The sequence below is a fragment of the Salvelinus alpinus genome, chromosome 18 (assembly GCF_045679555.1).
Source record: "Salvelinus alpinus chromosome 18, SLU_Salpinus.1, whole genome shotgun sequence".
NCBI lineage: Eukaryota > Metazoa > Chordata > Actinopteri > Salmoniformes > Salmonidae > Salvelinus > Salvelinus alpinus.
In genome coordinates this window covers 48,165,071-48,179,557 of record NC_092103.1, presented here as the reverse complement: position 1 = coordinate 48,179,557, position 14,487 = coordinate 48,165,071, and the positions used below count along the sequence as shown (strand labels likewise).

Genomic DNA, 14,487 nt, shown 5'->3' with positions numbered 1-14,487 from the left:
TCTCACTGTCATAGGGTGTCTGAGGAAGTTGACTGTCACCGTGTGTCTGAGGAAGTCTGACTGTCACCGTGTGTCTGAGGAAGTATGACTGTCACCGTGTGTCTGAGGAAGTCAGACTGTCACCGTGTGTCTGAGGAAGTATGACTGTCACCGTGTGTCTGAGGAAGTATGACTGTCACCGTGTGTCTGAGGAGGTCTGACTGTCACCGTGTGTCTGAGGAAGTCTCACTGTCACCGTGTGTCTGAGGAAGTATGACTGTCACCGTGTGTCTGAGGAAGTCTGACTGTCACCGTGTGTCTGAGGAAGTCTCACTGTCACCGTGTGTCTGAGGAAGTCAGACTGTCACCGTGTGTCTGAGGAAGTCTGACTGTCACCGTGTGTCTGAGGAAGTCTGACTGTCATAGGGTGTCTGAGGACGTCTCACTGTCATAGGGTGTCTGAGGAAGTCTCGCTGTCATAGGGTGTCTGAGGAAGTCTCACTGTCATAGGGTGTCTGAGGAAGTCTCACTGTCACCGTGTGTCTGAGGAAGTCTGACTGTCATAGGGTGTCTGAGGAAGTCTCACTGTCATAGGGTGTCTGAGGAAGTCTCACTGTCATAGGGTGTCTGAGGAAGTTGACTGTCACCGTGTGTCTGAGGAAGTCTGACTGTCACCGTGTGTCTGAGGAAGTCTGACTGTCATAGGGTGTCTGAGGAAGTCTCACTGTCATAGGGTGTCTGAGGAAGTCTCACTGTCATAGGGTGTCTGAGGAAGTTGACTGTCACCGTGTGTCTGAGGAAGTCTGACTGTCACCGTGTGTCTGAGGAAGTCTGACTGTCATAGGGTGTCTGAGGAAGTCTCACTGTCATAGGGTGTCTGAGGAAGTCTGACTGTCATAGGGTGTCTGAGGAAGTCTGACTGTCATAGGGTGTCTGAGGAAGTCTCGCTGTCATAGGGTGTCTGAGGAAGTCTCACTGTCATAGGGTGTCTGAGGAAGTCTGACTGTCATAGGGTGTCTGAGGAAGTCTGACTGTCATAGGGTGTCTGAGGAAGTCTCGCTGTCATAGGGTGTCTGAGGAAGTCTCACTGTCATAGGGTGTCTGAGGACGTCTCACTGTCATAGGGTGTCTGAGGAAGTCTCGCTGTCATAGGGTGTCTGAGGAAGTCTCACTGTCATAGGGTGTCTGAGGAAGTCTGACTGTCATAGGGTGTCTGAGGAAGTCTGACTGTCATAGGGTGTCTGAGGAAGTCTCACTGTCATAGGGTGTCTGAGGAAGTCTCGCTGTCATAGGGTGTCTGAGGAAGTCTCACTGTCATAGGGTGTCTGAGGAATTCTCACTGTCATAGGGTGTCTGAGGAAGTCTGACTGTCATAGGGTGTCTGAGGAAGTCTGACTGTCATAGGGTGTCTGAGGAAGTCTCACTGTCATAGGGTGTCTGAGGAAGTCTCACTGTCATAGGGTGTCTGAGGAAGTCTCGCTGTAATAGGGTGTCTGAGGAAGTCTCACTGTCATAGGGTGTCTGAGGAAGTCTCACTGTCATAGGGTGTCTGAGGAAGTCTGACTGTCATAGGGTGTCTGAGGAAGTCTCACTGTCATAGGGTGTCTGAGGAAGTCTCACTGTCATAGGGTGTCTGAGGAAGTCTGACTGTCATAGGGTGTCTGAGGAAGTCTCACTGTCATAGGGTGTCTGAGGAAGTCTCACTGTCATAGGGTGTCTGAGGAAGTCTCACTGTCATAGGGTGTCTGAGGAAGTCTGACTGTCATAGGGTGTCTGAGGAAGTCTCACTGTCATAGGGTGTCTGAGGAAGTCTCGCTGTCATAGGGTGTCTGAGGAAGTCTCACTGTCATAGGGTGTCTGAGGAAGTCTGACTGTCATAGGGTGTCTGAGGAAGTCTGACTGTCATAGGGTGTCTGAGGAAGTCTCACTGTCATAGGGTGTCTGAGGAAGTCTCACTGTCATAGGGTGTCTGAGGAAGTCTCGCTGTAATAGGGTGTCTGAGGAAGTCTCACTGTCATAGGGTGTCTGAGGAAGTCTCACTGTCATAGGGTGTCTGAGGAAGTCTGACTGTCATAGGGTGTCTGAGGAAGTCTCGCTGTAATAGGGTGTCTGAGGAAGTCTCACTGTCATAGGGTGTCTGAGGAAGTCTCACTGTCATAGGGTGTCTGAGGAAGTCTGACTGTCATAGGGTGTCTGAGGAAGTCTCGCTGTAATAGGGTGTCTGAGGAAGTCTCGCTGTAATAGGGTGTCTGAGGAAGTCTCACTGTCATAGGGTGTCTGAGGAAGTCTCACTGTCATAGGGTGTCTGAGGAAGTCTCGCTGTAATAGGGTGTCTGAGGAAGTCTCACTGTCATAGGGTGTCTGAGGAAGTCTCACTGTCATAGGGTGTCTGAGGAAGTCTGACTGTCATAGGGTGTCTGAGGAAGTCTCGCTGTAATAGGGTGTCTGAGGAAGTCTCGCTGTAATAGGGTGTCTGAGGAAGTCTCACTGTCATAGGGTGTCTGAGGAAGTCTCACTGTCATAGGGTGTCTGAGGAAGTCTCGCTGTAATAGGGTGTCTGAGGAAGTCTCACTGTCATAGGGTGTCTGAGGAAGTCTCACTGTCATAGGGTGTCTGAGGAAGTCTGACTGTCATAGGGTGTCTGAGGAAGTCTCGCTGTAATAGGGTGTCTGAGGAAGTCTCACTGTCATAGGGTGTCTGAGGAAGTCTCACTGTCATAGGGTGTCTGAGGAAGTCTGACTGTCATAGGGTGTCTGAGGAAGTCTCGCTGTAATAGGGTGTCTGAGGAAGTCTCACTGTCATAGGGTGTCTGAGGAAGTCTCACTGTCATAGGGTGTCTGAGGAAGTCTGACTGTCATAGGGTGTCTGAGGAAGTCTCGCTGTAATAGGGTGTCTGAGGAAGTCTCGCTGTAATAGGGTGTCTGAGGAAGTCTCACTGTCATAGGGTGTCTGAGGAAGTCTCACTGTCATAGGGTGTCTGAGGAAGTCTCGCTGTAATAGGGTGTCTGAGGAAGTCTCACTGTCATAGGGTGTCTGAGGAAGTCTCACTGTCATAGGGTGTCTGAGGAAGTCTGACTGTCATAGGGTGTCTGAGGAAGTCTCGCTGTAATAGGGTGTCTGAGGAAGTCTCACTGTCATAGGGTGTCTGAGGAAGTCTCACTGTCATAGGGTGTCTGAGGAAGTCTGACTGTCATAGGGTGTCTGAGGAAGTCTCGCTGTAATAGGGTGTCTGAGGAAGTCTCGCTGTAATAGGGTGTCTGAGGAAGTAGAAGGAAGAGATGGGGTCTGTGTGTCTGTCTGTGTGTCTGTGTGTTTTTGTGTCTGTGTGTGGGTAGAGTAGAGTAGAGTAGAGTAGATTAGGGGGGTGTGTGTCTGTGTGGGTAGATTGCAGGGGGGTTGGGGGGTACCTTTCTGCACCCCTGTCCTAATGTCAACCCCCCCCCCCCCCCCCCCCTCTGATGACACAAACACAAACTGACCGGAGACAGCTAAGGCTGCAGAGGTGAGACAAAGTGCAGAGTGATGTGGCCGTACTGTTGTTCTGTCCTTCAGGTGACCACACTAAAACACTCTCAAACGTAAAGTATGTGACCGACGATTTCCTTGAGTGATCCTCTCTCGTTTACCCACACTTTGACTCTCTTTTTCTCTGTCGCGCACTCCGTCTCTCTGTCTCTGTCTTTCTCTCTCTCTTTCCCTCATCCCCTCCCTCTCTCCATCCCATCCCTCTCTCCATCCCCTCTCTCTCTCCCGTCCCTCTCTCCATCCCCTCTCTCTCTCCATCCCCTCCCTCTCTCCATTCCCCTCCCTCTCTCCATCCCCTCCCTCTCTCCATCCCCTCCCTCTCTCCATCCCCTCCCTCTCTCTATCCCCTCCCTCTCTCTATCCCATCCCTCTCTCCATCCCCTCCCACTCTCCATCCCCTCCCTCTCTCCATCCCCCCTCTCTCTCTCCATCCCGTCCCTCTCTCCATCCCTTCCCTCTCTCTCTCCATCCCCTCCCTCTCTCCATCCCCTCCCTCTCTCCATCCCTTCTCTCTCTCCATCCCCTCCCTCTCTCCATTCCCCTCCCTCTCTCCATCCCCTCCCTCTCTCCATCCCCTCCCTCTCTCTATCCCATCCCTCTCTCCATCCCCTCCCACCTCCATCCCCTCCCTCTCTCCATCCCCTCCCTCTCTCTCTCCATCCCGTCCCTCTCTCCATCCCTTCCCTCTCTCTCTCCATTTCCCTCCCTCGCTCCATTCCCCTCCCTCTCTTCATCCCCTCTCTCTCTCCATCCCCTCCCTCTCTCCATCCCCTCCCTCTCTCCATTCCCCTCCCTCTCTCCATCCCCTCCCTCTCTCCATCCCTTCCCTCTCTCCATCCCCTCCCTCTCTCCATCCCCTCCCTCTCTCCATCCCCTCTCTCTCTCCATCCCCTCTCTCTCTCCATCCCCTCTCTCTCTCCATCCCCTCCCTCTCTCCATCCCCTCCCTCTCTCTCTCCATCCCCTCCCTCTCTCCATTTCCTTCCCTCTCTCCATCCCTTCCCTCTCTCCATCCCTTCCCTCTCTCCATCCCTTCCCTCTCTCCATCCCCTCCCTCTCTCCATCCCCTCCCTCTCTCCATCCCCTCTCTCTCTCCATCCCCTCTCTCTCTCCATCCATCCCTCTCTCCATCCCCTCCCTCTCTCCATCCCCTCCCTCTCTCTCTCCATCCCCTCCCTCTCTCCATTCCCCTCTCTCTCTCCATCCCCTCCCTCTCTCCATTCCCATCCCTCTCTCCATTCCCATCCCTCTCTCCATTCCCATCCCTCTCTCCATCCCCTCCCTCTCTCCATTCCCCTCCCTCTCTCCGTTCCCCTCCCTCTCTCCGTTCCCCTCCCTCTTTCTTTCCCCTCCCTCTCTCCATTCCCTCCATCTCTCCATTCCCCTCCCTCTCTCCATTCCCCTCCCTCTCTCCGTTCCCCTCCCTCTCTCCATTCCCCTCCCTCTCTCCATTCCCTCCCTCTCTCCATTCCCCTCCCTCTCTCCATTCCCCTCCCTCTCTCCATTCCCCTCCCTCTCTCCATCCCCTCCCTCTCTCCATTCCCCTCCCTCTCTCTGTTCCCCTCCCTCTCTCCATTCCCCTCCCTCTCTCCATCCCCTCCCTCTCTCCATTCCCCTCCCTCTCTCTGTTCCCCTCCCTCTCTCCATTCCCCTCCCTCTCTCCATTCCCTCCCTCTCTCCATTCCCCTCCCTCTCTCCATTCCCCTCCCTCTCTCCATTCCCCTCCCTCTCTCCATCCCCTCCCTCTCTCCATTCCCCTCCCTCTCTCTGTTCCCCTCCCTCTCTCCATTCCCCTCCCTCTCTCTGTTCCCCTCCCTCTCTCCATTCCCCTCCCTCTCTCCATTCCCCTCCCTCTCTCTGTTCCCCTCCCTCTCTCTCTCTGACTATATCCATATTGTGTAGATCTATTTATTGTTTGCAACCAAATATTAAACTGTGGAGTTTTATACTCAACGTTGTAGTTAAACAAACAGGACAGGACAGGACAGGACAGGACAGGACAGGACAGGACAGAACAGAACAGAACAGGACAGGCTTTATAGACCTATAACACAACAGGACAGGACAGGACAGGACAGAACAGAACAGGACAGGCTTTATAGACCTATAACACAACAGGACAGGACAGAACAGGACAGGACAGGACAGGACAGGACAGGACAGGACAGGACAGGACAGGACAGGACAGGACAGAACAGGACAGGACAGGACAGGACAGGACAGGACAGGACAGGACAGGACAGGACAGGCTTTATAGACCTATAACACAACAGGACAGAACAGGACAGAACAGGACAGGACAGGACAGGACAGGACAGGACAGGACAGGACAGGACAGGCTTTATAGACCTATAACACAACAGGACAGGACAGGACAGGACAGAACAGAACAGGACAGGCTTTATAGACCTATAACACAACAGGACAGGACAGAACAGGACAGGACAGGACAGGACAGGACAGGACAGGACAGGACAGGACAGGACAGGACAGGCTTTATAGACCTATAACACAACAGGACAGAACAGGACAGAACAGGACAGGACAGGACAGGACAGGACAGGACAGGACAGGACAGGACAGGACAGGACAGGACAGGCTTTATAGACCTATAACACAACAGGACAGAACAGGACAGAACAGGACAGAACAGGACAGGCTTTATAGACCTATAACACAACAGGACAGGACAGGACAGGACAGAACAGGACAGGACAGGACAGGCTTTATAGACCTATAACACAACAGGACAGGACAGGCTTTATAGACCTATAACACAACAGGACAGGACAGGACAGAACAGGACAGGACAGGACAGGACAGGACAGGACAGGACAGAACAGGACAGGCTTTATAGACCTATAACACAACAGGACAGGACAGAACAGGACAGAACAGAACAGGACAGGCTTTATAGACCTATAACACAACAGGACAGAACAGGACAGAACAGGACAGAACAGGACAGGCTTTATAGACCTATAACACAACAGGACAGAACAGGACAGAACAGGACAGAACAGGACAGGCTTTATAGACCTATAACACAACAGGACAGGACAGAACAGGACAGAACAGAACAGGACAGGCTTTATAGACCTATAACACAACAGGACAGGACAGGACAGGACAGAACAGGACAGGACAGGACAGGACAGGACAGAACAGGACAGGCTTTATAGACCTATAACACAACAGGACAGGACAGAACAGGACATGACAGGACAGGACAGGACAGAACAGGACAGGCTTTATAGACCTATAACACAACAGGACAGGACAGAACAGGACAGGACAGGACAGGACAGAACAGGACAGGCTTTATAGACCTATAACACAACAGGACAGGACAGAACAGGACAGGACAGGACAGGCTTTATAGACCTATAACACAACAGAACAGGACAGAACAGAACAGGACAGGACAGGACAGAACAGGACAGGACAGGACAGGCTTTATAGACCTATAACACAACAGAACATGACAGGACAGGACAGAACAGGACAGGACAGGACAGGCTTTATAGACCTATAACACAACAGGACAGGACAGAACATGACAGGACAGAACAGAACAGGACAGGACAGGACAGAACAGGACAGGACAGGCTTTATAGACCTATAACACAACAGGACAGGACAGAACAGGACAGAACAGAACAGGACAGGACAGGACAGGACAGGCTTTATAGACCTATAACACAACAGGACAGGACAGAACATGACAGGACAGGCTTTATAGACCTATAACACAACAGACTTGAGGTAGAATACCTAGATGAATGGAGAACAAATTAATGTATGTGCAAATCAGTGATTAGAAGGTGCTAGCAGGAGAATCAAATCGATAATTCATTTCCTCGGTTGACATTTTGTTTGTTTGTCTCCTGCTTGAAATGAAGAAGGGTTGGAAGCAAGGCAGAATCAGAATATGTGTTGTTTAGTTTCTCAACTGGCTTTAGTCATAGAGTAATCACACACAGAATAACCAATCAGAGCCTCCCGAGTGGCGCAGCGGTCTAAGGCACTGCATCACAGTGTTTGAGGTGTCACTACAGCCCGGGTTTGACCCCGGGCTGTGTCGTAGCCGGCCGCGACCAGGAGACCCTCCCGGGTTAGGGGTTGGTTTGACCGACTGGGATGTCCTTGTCCCATCGCGCTCTAGTGACTCCTTGTGGTGGGCAGGGCGCAGCGCACGCTGACTTCGGTCGTCAGTTGTACGGCGTTTCGTACGGCACGTTCGTGCAGCTGGCTTCCGGGTTAAGCGAGCGGTGTGTCAAGAAGAAGTGGCAGGGTCGTGACGGGGTCGTGTTTTCAGAGGACGCATGGCTCTCGACCTTCGCCTCTCAACGAGTCTGTATGGGAGTTGTAGCGATGGGACAAGACTGTAACTACCAATTGGTTATAAAAAATAAAAAAAATAAAAAATGATTATTCTTTCAGATGACTGACAGTATCTGAGCGTCTGTCCCAAACTGTACCATTTTATCCTATGTAGTGCACTTCTTTTGACCAGGGTACATTTGGGATTCTACATCCTCTTGGGGGAAGCAGAGGCAGAATTACTTGTTCAATCTGTCTACTTTTACATAATAATTCCTATTTTCCTTGTTTTGGGCTGGATTATTTTCCTGTTCTAGTATACAGGCTCAAATTAAGATCCTACACGTGTAGTAGTAACAACTAGACACTGAATAAGTAGTCATAGTGCTGTAATATGAACATAATTCTGTCATCCGCTGATACTTGTTCCCAAGCTGTCATCCACTGATACTTGTTACCAAGCTGTCATCCACCTGATGCTTGTTCCCAAGCTGTCATCCACTGATACTTGTTCCCAAGCTGTCATCCACTGATACTTGTTACCAAGCTGTCATCCACTGATGATTGTTCCCAAGCTGTCATCCACTGATACTTGTTCACAAGCTGTCATCCACTAATACTTGTTACCAAGCTGTCATCCACTGATGATTGTTCCCAAGCTGTCATCCACCTGATACTTGTTCCCAAGCTGTCATCCACTGATACTTGTTACCAAGCTGTCATCCACTGATGATTGCTCCCAAGCTGTCATCCACTGATGCTTGTTACCAAGCTGTCATCCACTGATACTTGTTACCAAGCTGTCATCCACTGGATACTTGTTACCAAGCTGTCATCCACCTGATGCTTGTTCCCAAGCTGTCATCCACTGATACTTGTTCCCAAGCTGTCATCCACTGATACTTGTTCCCAAGCTGTCATCCACTGGATACTTGTTACCAAGCTGTCATCCACTGATACTTGTTACCAAGCTGTCATCCACTGATACTTGTTACCAAGCTGTCATCCACTGATACTTGTTACCTAGCTGTCATCCACTGATACCTTTTACCAAGCTGTCATCCACTAATTGCTTGTTACCAAGCTGTCATCCACTGATACTTGTTCCCAAGCTGTCATCCACCTGATACTTGTTACCAAGCTGTCATCCACTGGATACTTGTTCCCAAGCTGTCATCCACCTGATGCTTGTTACCAAGCTGTCATCCACTGATACTTGTTACCAAGCTGTCATCCACTGATACTTGTTACCTAGCTGTCATCCACTGATACCTTTTACCAAGCTCTCATCCACTAATTGCTTGTTACCAAGCTGTCATCCACTGATACTTGTTCCCAAGCTGTCATCCACCTGATACTTGTTCCCAAGCTGTCATCCACTGATACGTGTTCCCAAGCTGTCATCCACCTGATACTTGTTACCAAGCTGTCATCCACTGATACTTGTTACCAAGCTGTCATCCACTGATACCTTTTACCAAGCTGTCATCCACCTGTTTGCCTCCTGGTTTTTCATCTTCTCCTGTATTCTGTTCCCCTAACCTTAACCTTAACCCTAACCAACATAAACAGAAATCCTCTTAAACATAACCCTAACCTGAACCCGAACCCGAACCCGAACCCTAACCTTAACCCCACCCTTATACTAACCCTAACCCTAACCCTAACCCTATCCCTATCCTTAACCCTGACCCTAACCCTAACCTTAACCCTGACCTAACCCTGACCCTAACCCTAACCCTATCCCTATCCCTATCCTTAACCCTGACCCTATCCCTATCCTTAACCCTGACCCTAACCCTAACCTTAACCCTGACCTAACCCTGACCCTAACCCTAACCCTATCCCTATCCTTAACCCTGACCCTAACCCTAACCCTGACCCTAACCCTAACCCTAACCTTAACCCTGACCCTAACCCTGACCCTAACCCTATCCCTATCCTTAACCCTGACCCTAACCCTAACCTTAACCCTAACCCTGACCCTAACCCTAACATTAACCCTGACCTAACCCTAACCCTAACCCTAACCTTGACCCTAACCCTAACCCTAACCCTAACCCTAACCCTAACCCTAACCCTAACCCTAACCCTAACCCTAACCCTAACCCTAACCCTAACCCTAACCCTAACCTTAACCTTAACCCTGTATCTCTCTCTCTACAGTTCCTCCACAGTTCCTGAAACAACCCCAACCCTAACCAATAACAATACACAAAAATCTAAGCCTACACCCACATCTACGTTTATACCTAACCCCCCCTCTTTCACCTCTCTGTACAGTGCCACCCCAGTTCCTGAACTACCCCACCAACACGTATTCCTACGAGAGTACGGACATGGAGCTGGAGTGTGCTGTAACGGGGAATCCTCTTCCCACGGTGCGTTGGATGAAGAACGGAGAGGAGGTCATCCCCAGTGACTACTTCCAGATCGTTGTAAGTTACACGAACCAAAGGACTGTGTGTGTGTGTGTGTGTGGGGGTGAGGGGGGGGGGGGGGTGTTTTGTAACCCATGTACAGTAATATATAGTACCACAACTCTGTATAGTATCACATTTCTGTGTAGGTACTGTATGTCTTGTGGAGCGGTTGATGTTTAGCAGAAGACAACTTAACATGACACCTTCATGTACATTGAACAATCAAATCGCGTTCTAAAAGTTGTACCCTCCTCTTTAGGATGGCAGTAACCTCCAGATCCTTGGTCTGGTGAAGTCAGATGAAGGTTTCTATCAGTGTGTGGCTGAGAATGAAGCAGGGAACGCCCAGGCTATGGCCCAGCTCATACTGAGAGAGCCAGGTAAGAGACAGACATAACCAGGCCATGCCAAGCTAAACTTCTCTCTATGTGTGTCTCAACTTAATGTCTCTCTCTGTGTGTCTCAGCTTAATGTCTCTCTCTGTGTGTCTCAGCTTAAATGTCTCTCTCTCTCTGTGTGTCTCAGCTCCACCTCTAAATCTCTCTCTCTCAGCTTAATACAAACCAACACACACCAATACACACCAACATACACCAACACACACCAACACACACCAATAAACACCAACATACACCAATACACACCAACATACACTAACACACACCAACACACACCAATAAACACTAACACACACCAATACACACAGACACACACCATCACACACCAACACACACCAACACACACCAACACACACCAATACACACCAATACACACCAACATACACTGACACACACCAATGCACACCAACACCAATACACACCAATACACACCAACACACACCAACACACACAAAAACACATCAACACACACCAATACACACCAACCCACACCAACACACACCAACACACACCAACACACACCAATACACACCAATACACACCAATACACACCAACACACACCAACACACACCAATACACACCAACAAATACACACCAACACACACCAATACACACAAATACACACCAACACACACCAATACACACCAACACACAACAACACACACCAACACACACCAACACACACCAACACACACCAATACACACCAACACACAACAACACACACCAATACACACCAACACACACCAACACACACCAATACACACCAACACACACCAACACACACCAACACACACCAATGCACACCAACACACACCAACACACACAAATACACACCAAGACACACCAATACACACCAACACACACCAACACACACCAACACACACCAACACACACCAACCTTTCCTCTACATCCCTCCTCCATCCCTCTTCCTCACCCTCCCCTCCTCACCCTCCCCTACTCCATCCCTCTTCCTCACCCTCCCCTCCTCACCCTCCCCTACTCCATCCCTCTTCCTCACCCTCCCCTCCTCACCCCTCACTCCTCCATCCCTCTTCCTCACCCCCACTCCTCCATCCCTCTTCCTCACCCTCCCCTCTTCACCCTCCACTCCTCCACTCCTCCTCACCCTCCCCTCCTCACCCGTCACTCCTCCATTCCTCCTCCTCCTCACCCTTGCCAGCCTGTAGTCAATGTGACACCAACTCCTTGTGACTCAAAGGATGTCCTAATATGGGCACCGTAGGCTTGTTTCTCTGTGACACGGCGTCTTCGTCTGGCCCGTAGACACAGAAAGGTCAATGGGAGGATGCAGCAATGACTCAGTGATGTTGTTGATTTATTTTGACATTCACACGCAAAGTTATTACTCAACGGAGAAGGGCAAAATTAGCATGTGTGAAATTATGTTTTGAGTCAGGGTCAGAGTTGGGTCATATCACCACAAACTCCTATCTGTTCAACTCCCAGCTGCTCAACTCCCAGCGGTTCAACTCCTGTCTGTTCAACTCCTGTCTGTTCAACTCCTGTCTGTTCAACTCCTGTCTGTTCAACTCCTATCTGTTCAACTCCTGTCTGTTCAACTCCTGTCTGTTCAACTCCTATCTGCTCAACTCCCAGCTGTTCAACTCCTGTCTGTTCAACTCCTGTCTGTTCAACTCCTGTCTGTTCAACTCCTGTCTGTTCAACTCCTGTCTGTTCAACTCCTGTCTGTTCAACTCCTATCTGTTCAACTCCTAGCGGTTCAACTCCTAGCGGTTCAACTCCTAGCGGTTCAACTCCTAGCGGTTCAACTCCTAGCGGTTCAACTCCTAGCGGTTCAACTCCAAGCGGTTCAACTCCTAGCGGTTCAACTCCTAGCTGTTCAACTCCTATCTATTAAACTCATAGCTGTTCAACTCCTATCTATTCAACTCATAGCTGTTCAACTCCTATCTATTCAACTCATAGCTGTTCAACTCCTATCTATTCAACTCAGAGCTGTTCAACTCTTAGCTGTTCAACTCCTAGCTGTTTGGGTATATTCGGACTCTGGTCGGCATTCTGGGTCTGATCCATGTTCTCTGTATCTCGGGTCCATTGATGTGTACACTATACTGTATGTCCAAGCAAAAGAAGATGTTGGTACATCTGTCCCCTTCTGTCCATATAAGGCTAAATCCTCCCTCCTCCCTCCCCCCTAACCTATATCCCTCTTCTAAATCCTCCCTCCTCCCTCACCCCTAACCCATATCCCTCTTCTAAATCCTCCCTCCTCCCTCTCCCTCTCCCCTAACCTATATCCCTCTTCTAAATCCTCCCTCCTCCCTCCCCCCTAACCTATATCCCTCTTCTAAATCCTCCCTCCTCCCTCCCCCCTAACCTATATCCCTCTTCTAAATCCTCCCTCCCCCCTAACCTATATCCCTCTTCTAAATCCTCCCTCCTCCCTCCCCCCTAACCTATATCCCTCTTCTAAATCCTGCTTTTACTTCGGAGAATTTCAGATATCCAGATTGGTGTCATTTTAGAGTGTAGCATCTCCCGCCCTGGGATTTGAAATTCAGTAATAATACATCCCTATGCTGTCCCTTGACACACACATGTCACCATGCTGTGACGCCCCGTTCCCTTCCTGTCTTAGATACAGCGCCCCGTTCCCTTCCTGTCTTAGATACAGCGCCCCGTTCCCTTCCTGTCTTAGATACAGCGCCCTGTTATCTTCCTTTCATAGATACAGCGCCCCGTTCCCTTCCTGTCATAGATACAGCGCCCCGTTTTCCTTCCTGTCTTAGATACAGCGCCCCGTTCCCTTCCTGTCTTAGATACAGCGCCCAGTTCCCTTCCTGTCTTAGATACAGCGCCCCGTTTTCCTTCCTGTCATAGATACAGCGCCCCGTTCCCTTCCTGTCTTAGATACAGCACCCCGTTCCCTTCCTGTCTTAGATACAGCGCCCCGTTCCCTTCCTGTCATAGATACAGTGCCCAGTTCCCCTTCCTGTCTTAGATACAGCTCCCCGTTCCCTTCCTGTCTTAGATACAGCGCCCCGTTCCCTTCCTGTCTTAGATACAGCGCCCCGTTTCCCTTCCTGTCATAGATACAGCGCCCAGTTCCCTTCCTGTCTTAGATACAGCGCCCCGTTCCCTTCCTGTCTTAGATACAGCGCCCTGTTCCCTTCCTGTCTTAGATACAGCGCCCCGTTCCCTTCCTGTCTTAGATACAGCGCCCCGTTCCCTTCCTGTCTTAGATACAGCGCCCCGTTCCCTTCCTGTCTTAGATACAGCACCCCGTTCCCTTCCTGTCTTAGATACGGCACCCCGTTCCCTTCCTGTCATAGATACGGCGCCCCGTTCCCTTCCTGTCATAGATAAAGCGCCCCGTTCCCTTCCTGTCTTAGATACAGCGCCCCGTTCCCTTCCTGTCTTAGATACAGCTCCCAGTTCCCTTCCTGTCTTAGATACAGCGCCCCGTTCCCTTCCTGTCTTAGATACAGCGCCCCGTTCCCTTCCTGTCTTAGATACAGCACCCCGTTCCCTTCCTGTCATAGATACGGCGCCCCGTTCCCTTCCTGTCATAGATAAAGCGCCCCGTTCCCTTCCTGTCTTAGATACAGCGCCCCGTTCCCTTCCTGTCTTAGATACAGCACCCCGTTCCCTTCCTGTCTTAGATACAGCGCCCCGTTCCCTTCCTGTCTTAGATACAGCTCCCAGTTCCCTTCCTGTCTTAGATACAGCGCCCCGTTCCCTTCCTGTCTTAGATACAGCGCCCCGTTCCCTTCCTGTCTTAGATACAGCGCCCCGTTCCCTTCCTGTCTTAGATACAGCACCCCGTTTCCCTTCCTGTCATAGATACAGCGCCCC

At 50.4% G+C, this 14,487-nt stretch overlaps 1 protein-coding gene across 1 annotated transcript in view; it reads left to right on the top strand.

The window, feature by feature from the left end:
* LOC139544425 (netrin receptor DCC-like) overlaps positions 1-14,487 on the top strand; it is a 653,665-nt gene that overhangs the window by 320,422 nt on the left and 318,756 nt on the right. Inside the window, exons 6-7 of the mRNA XM_071351497.1 lie at positions 10,110-10,264; positions 10,509-10,629. Of these exons, the coding sequence (XP_071207598.1) occupies positions 10,110-10,264; positions 10,509-10,629 (276 nt within the window). The remainder of the gene's footprint in view (positions 1-10,109; positions 10,265-10,508; positions 10,630-14,487) is intronic.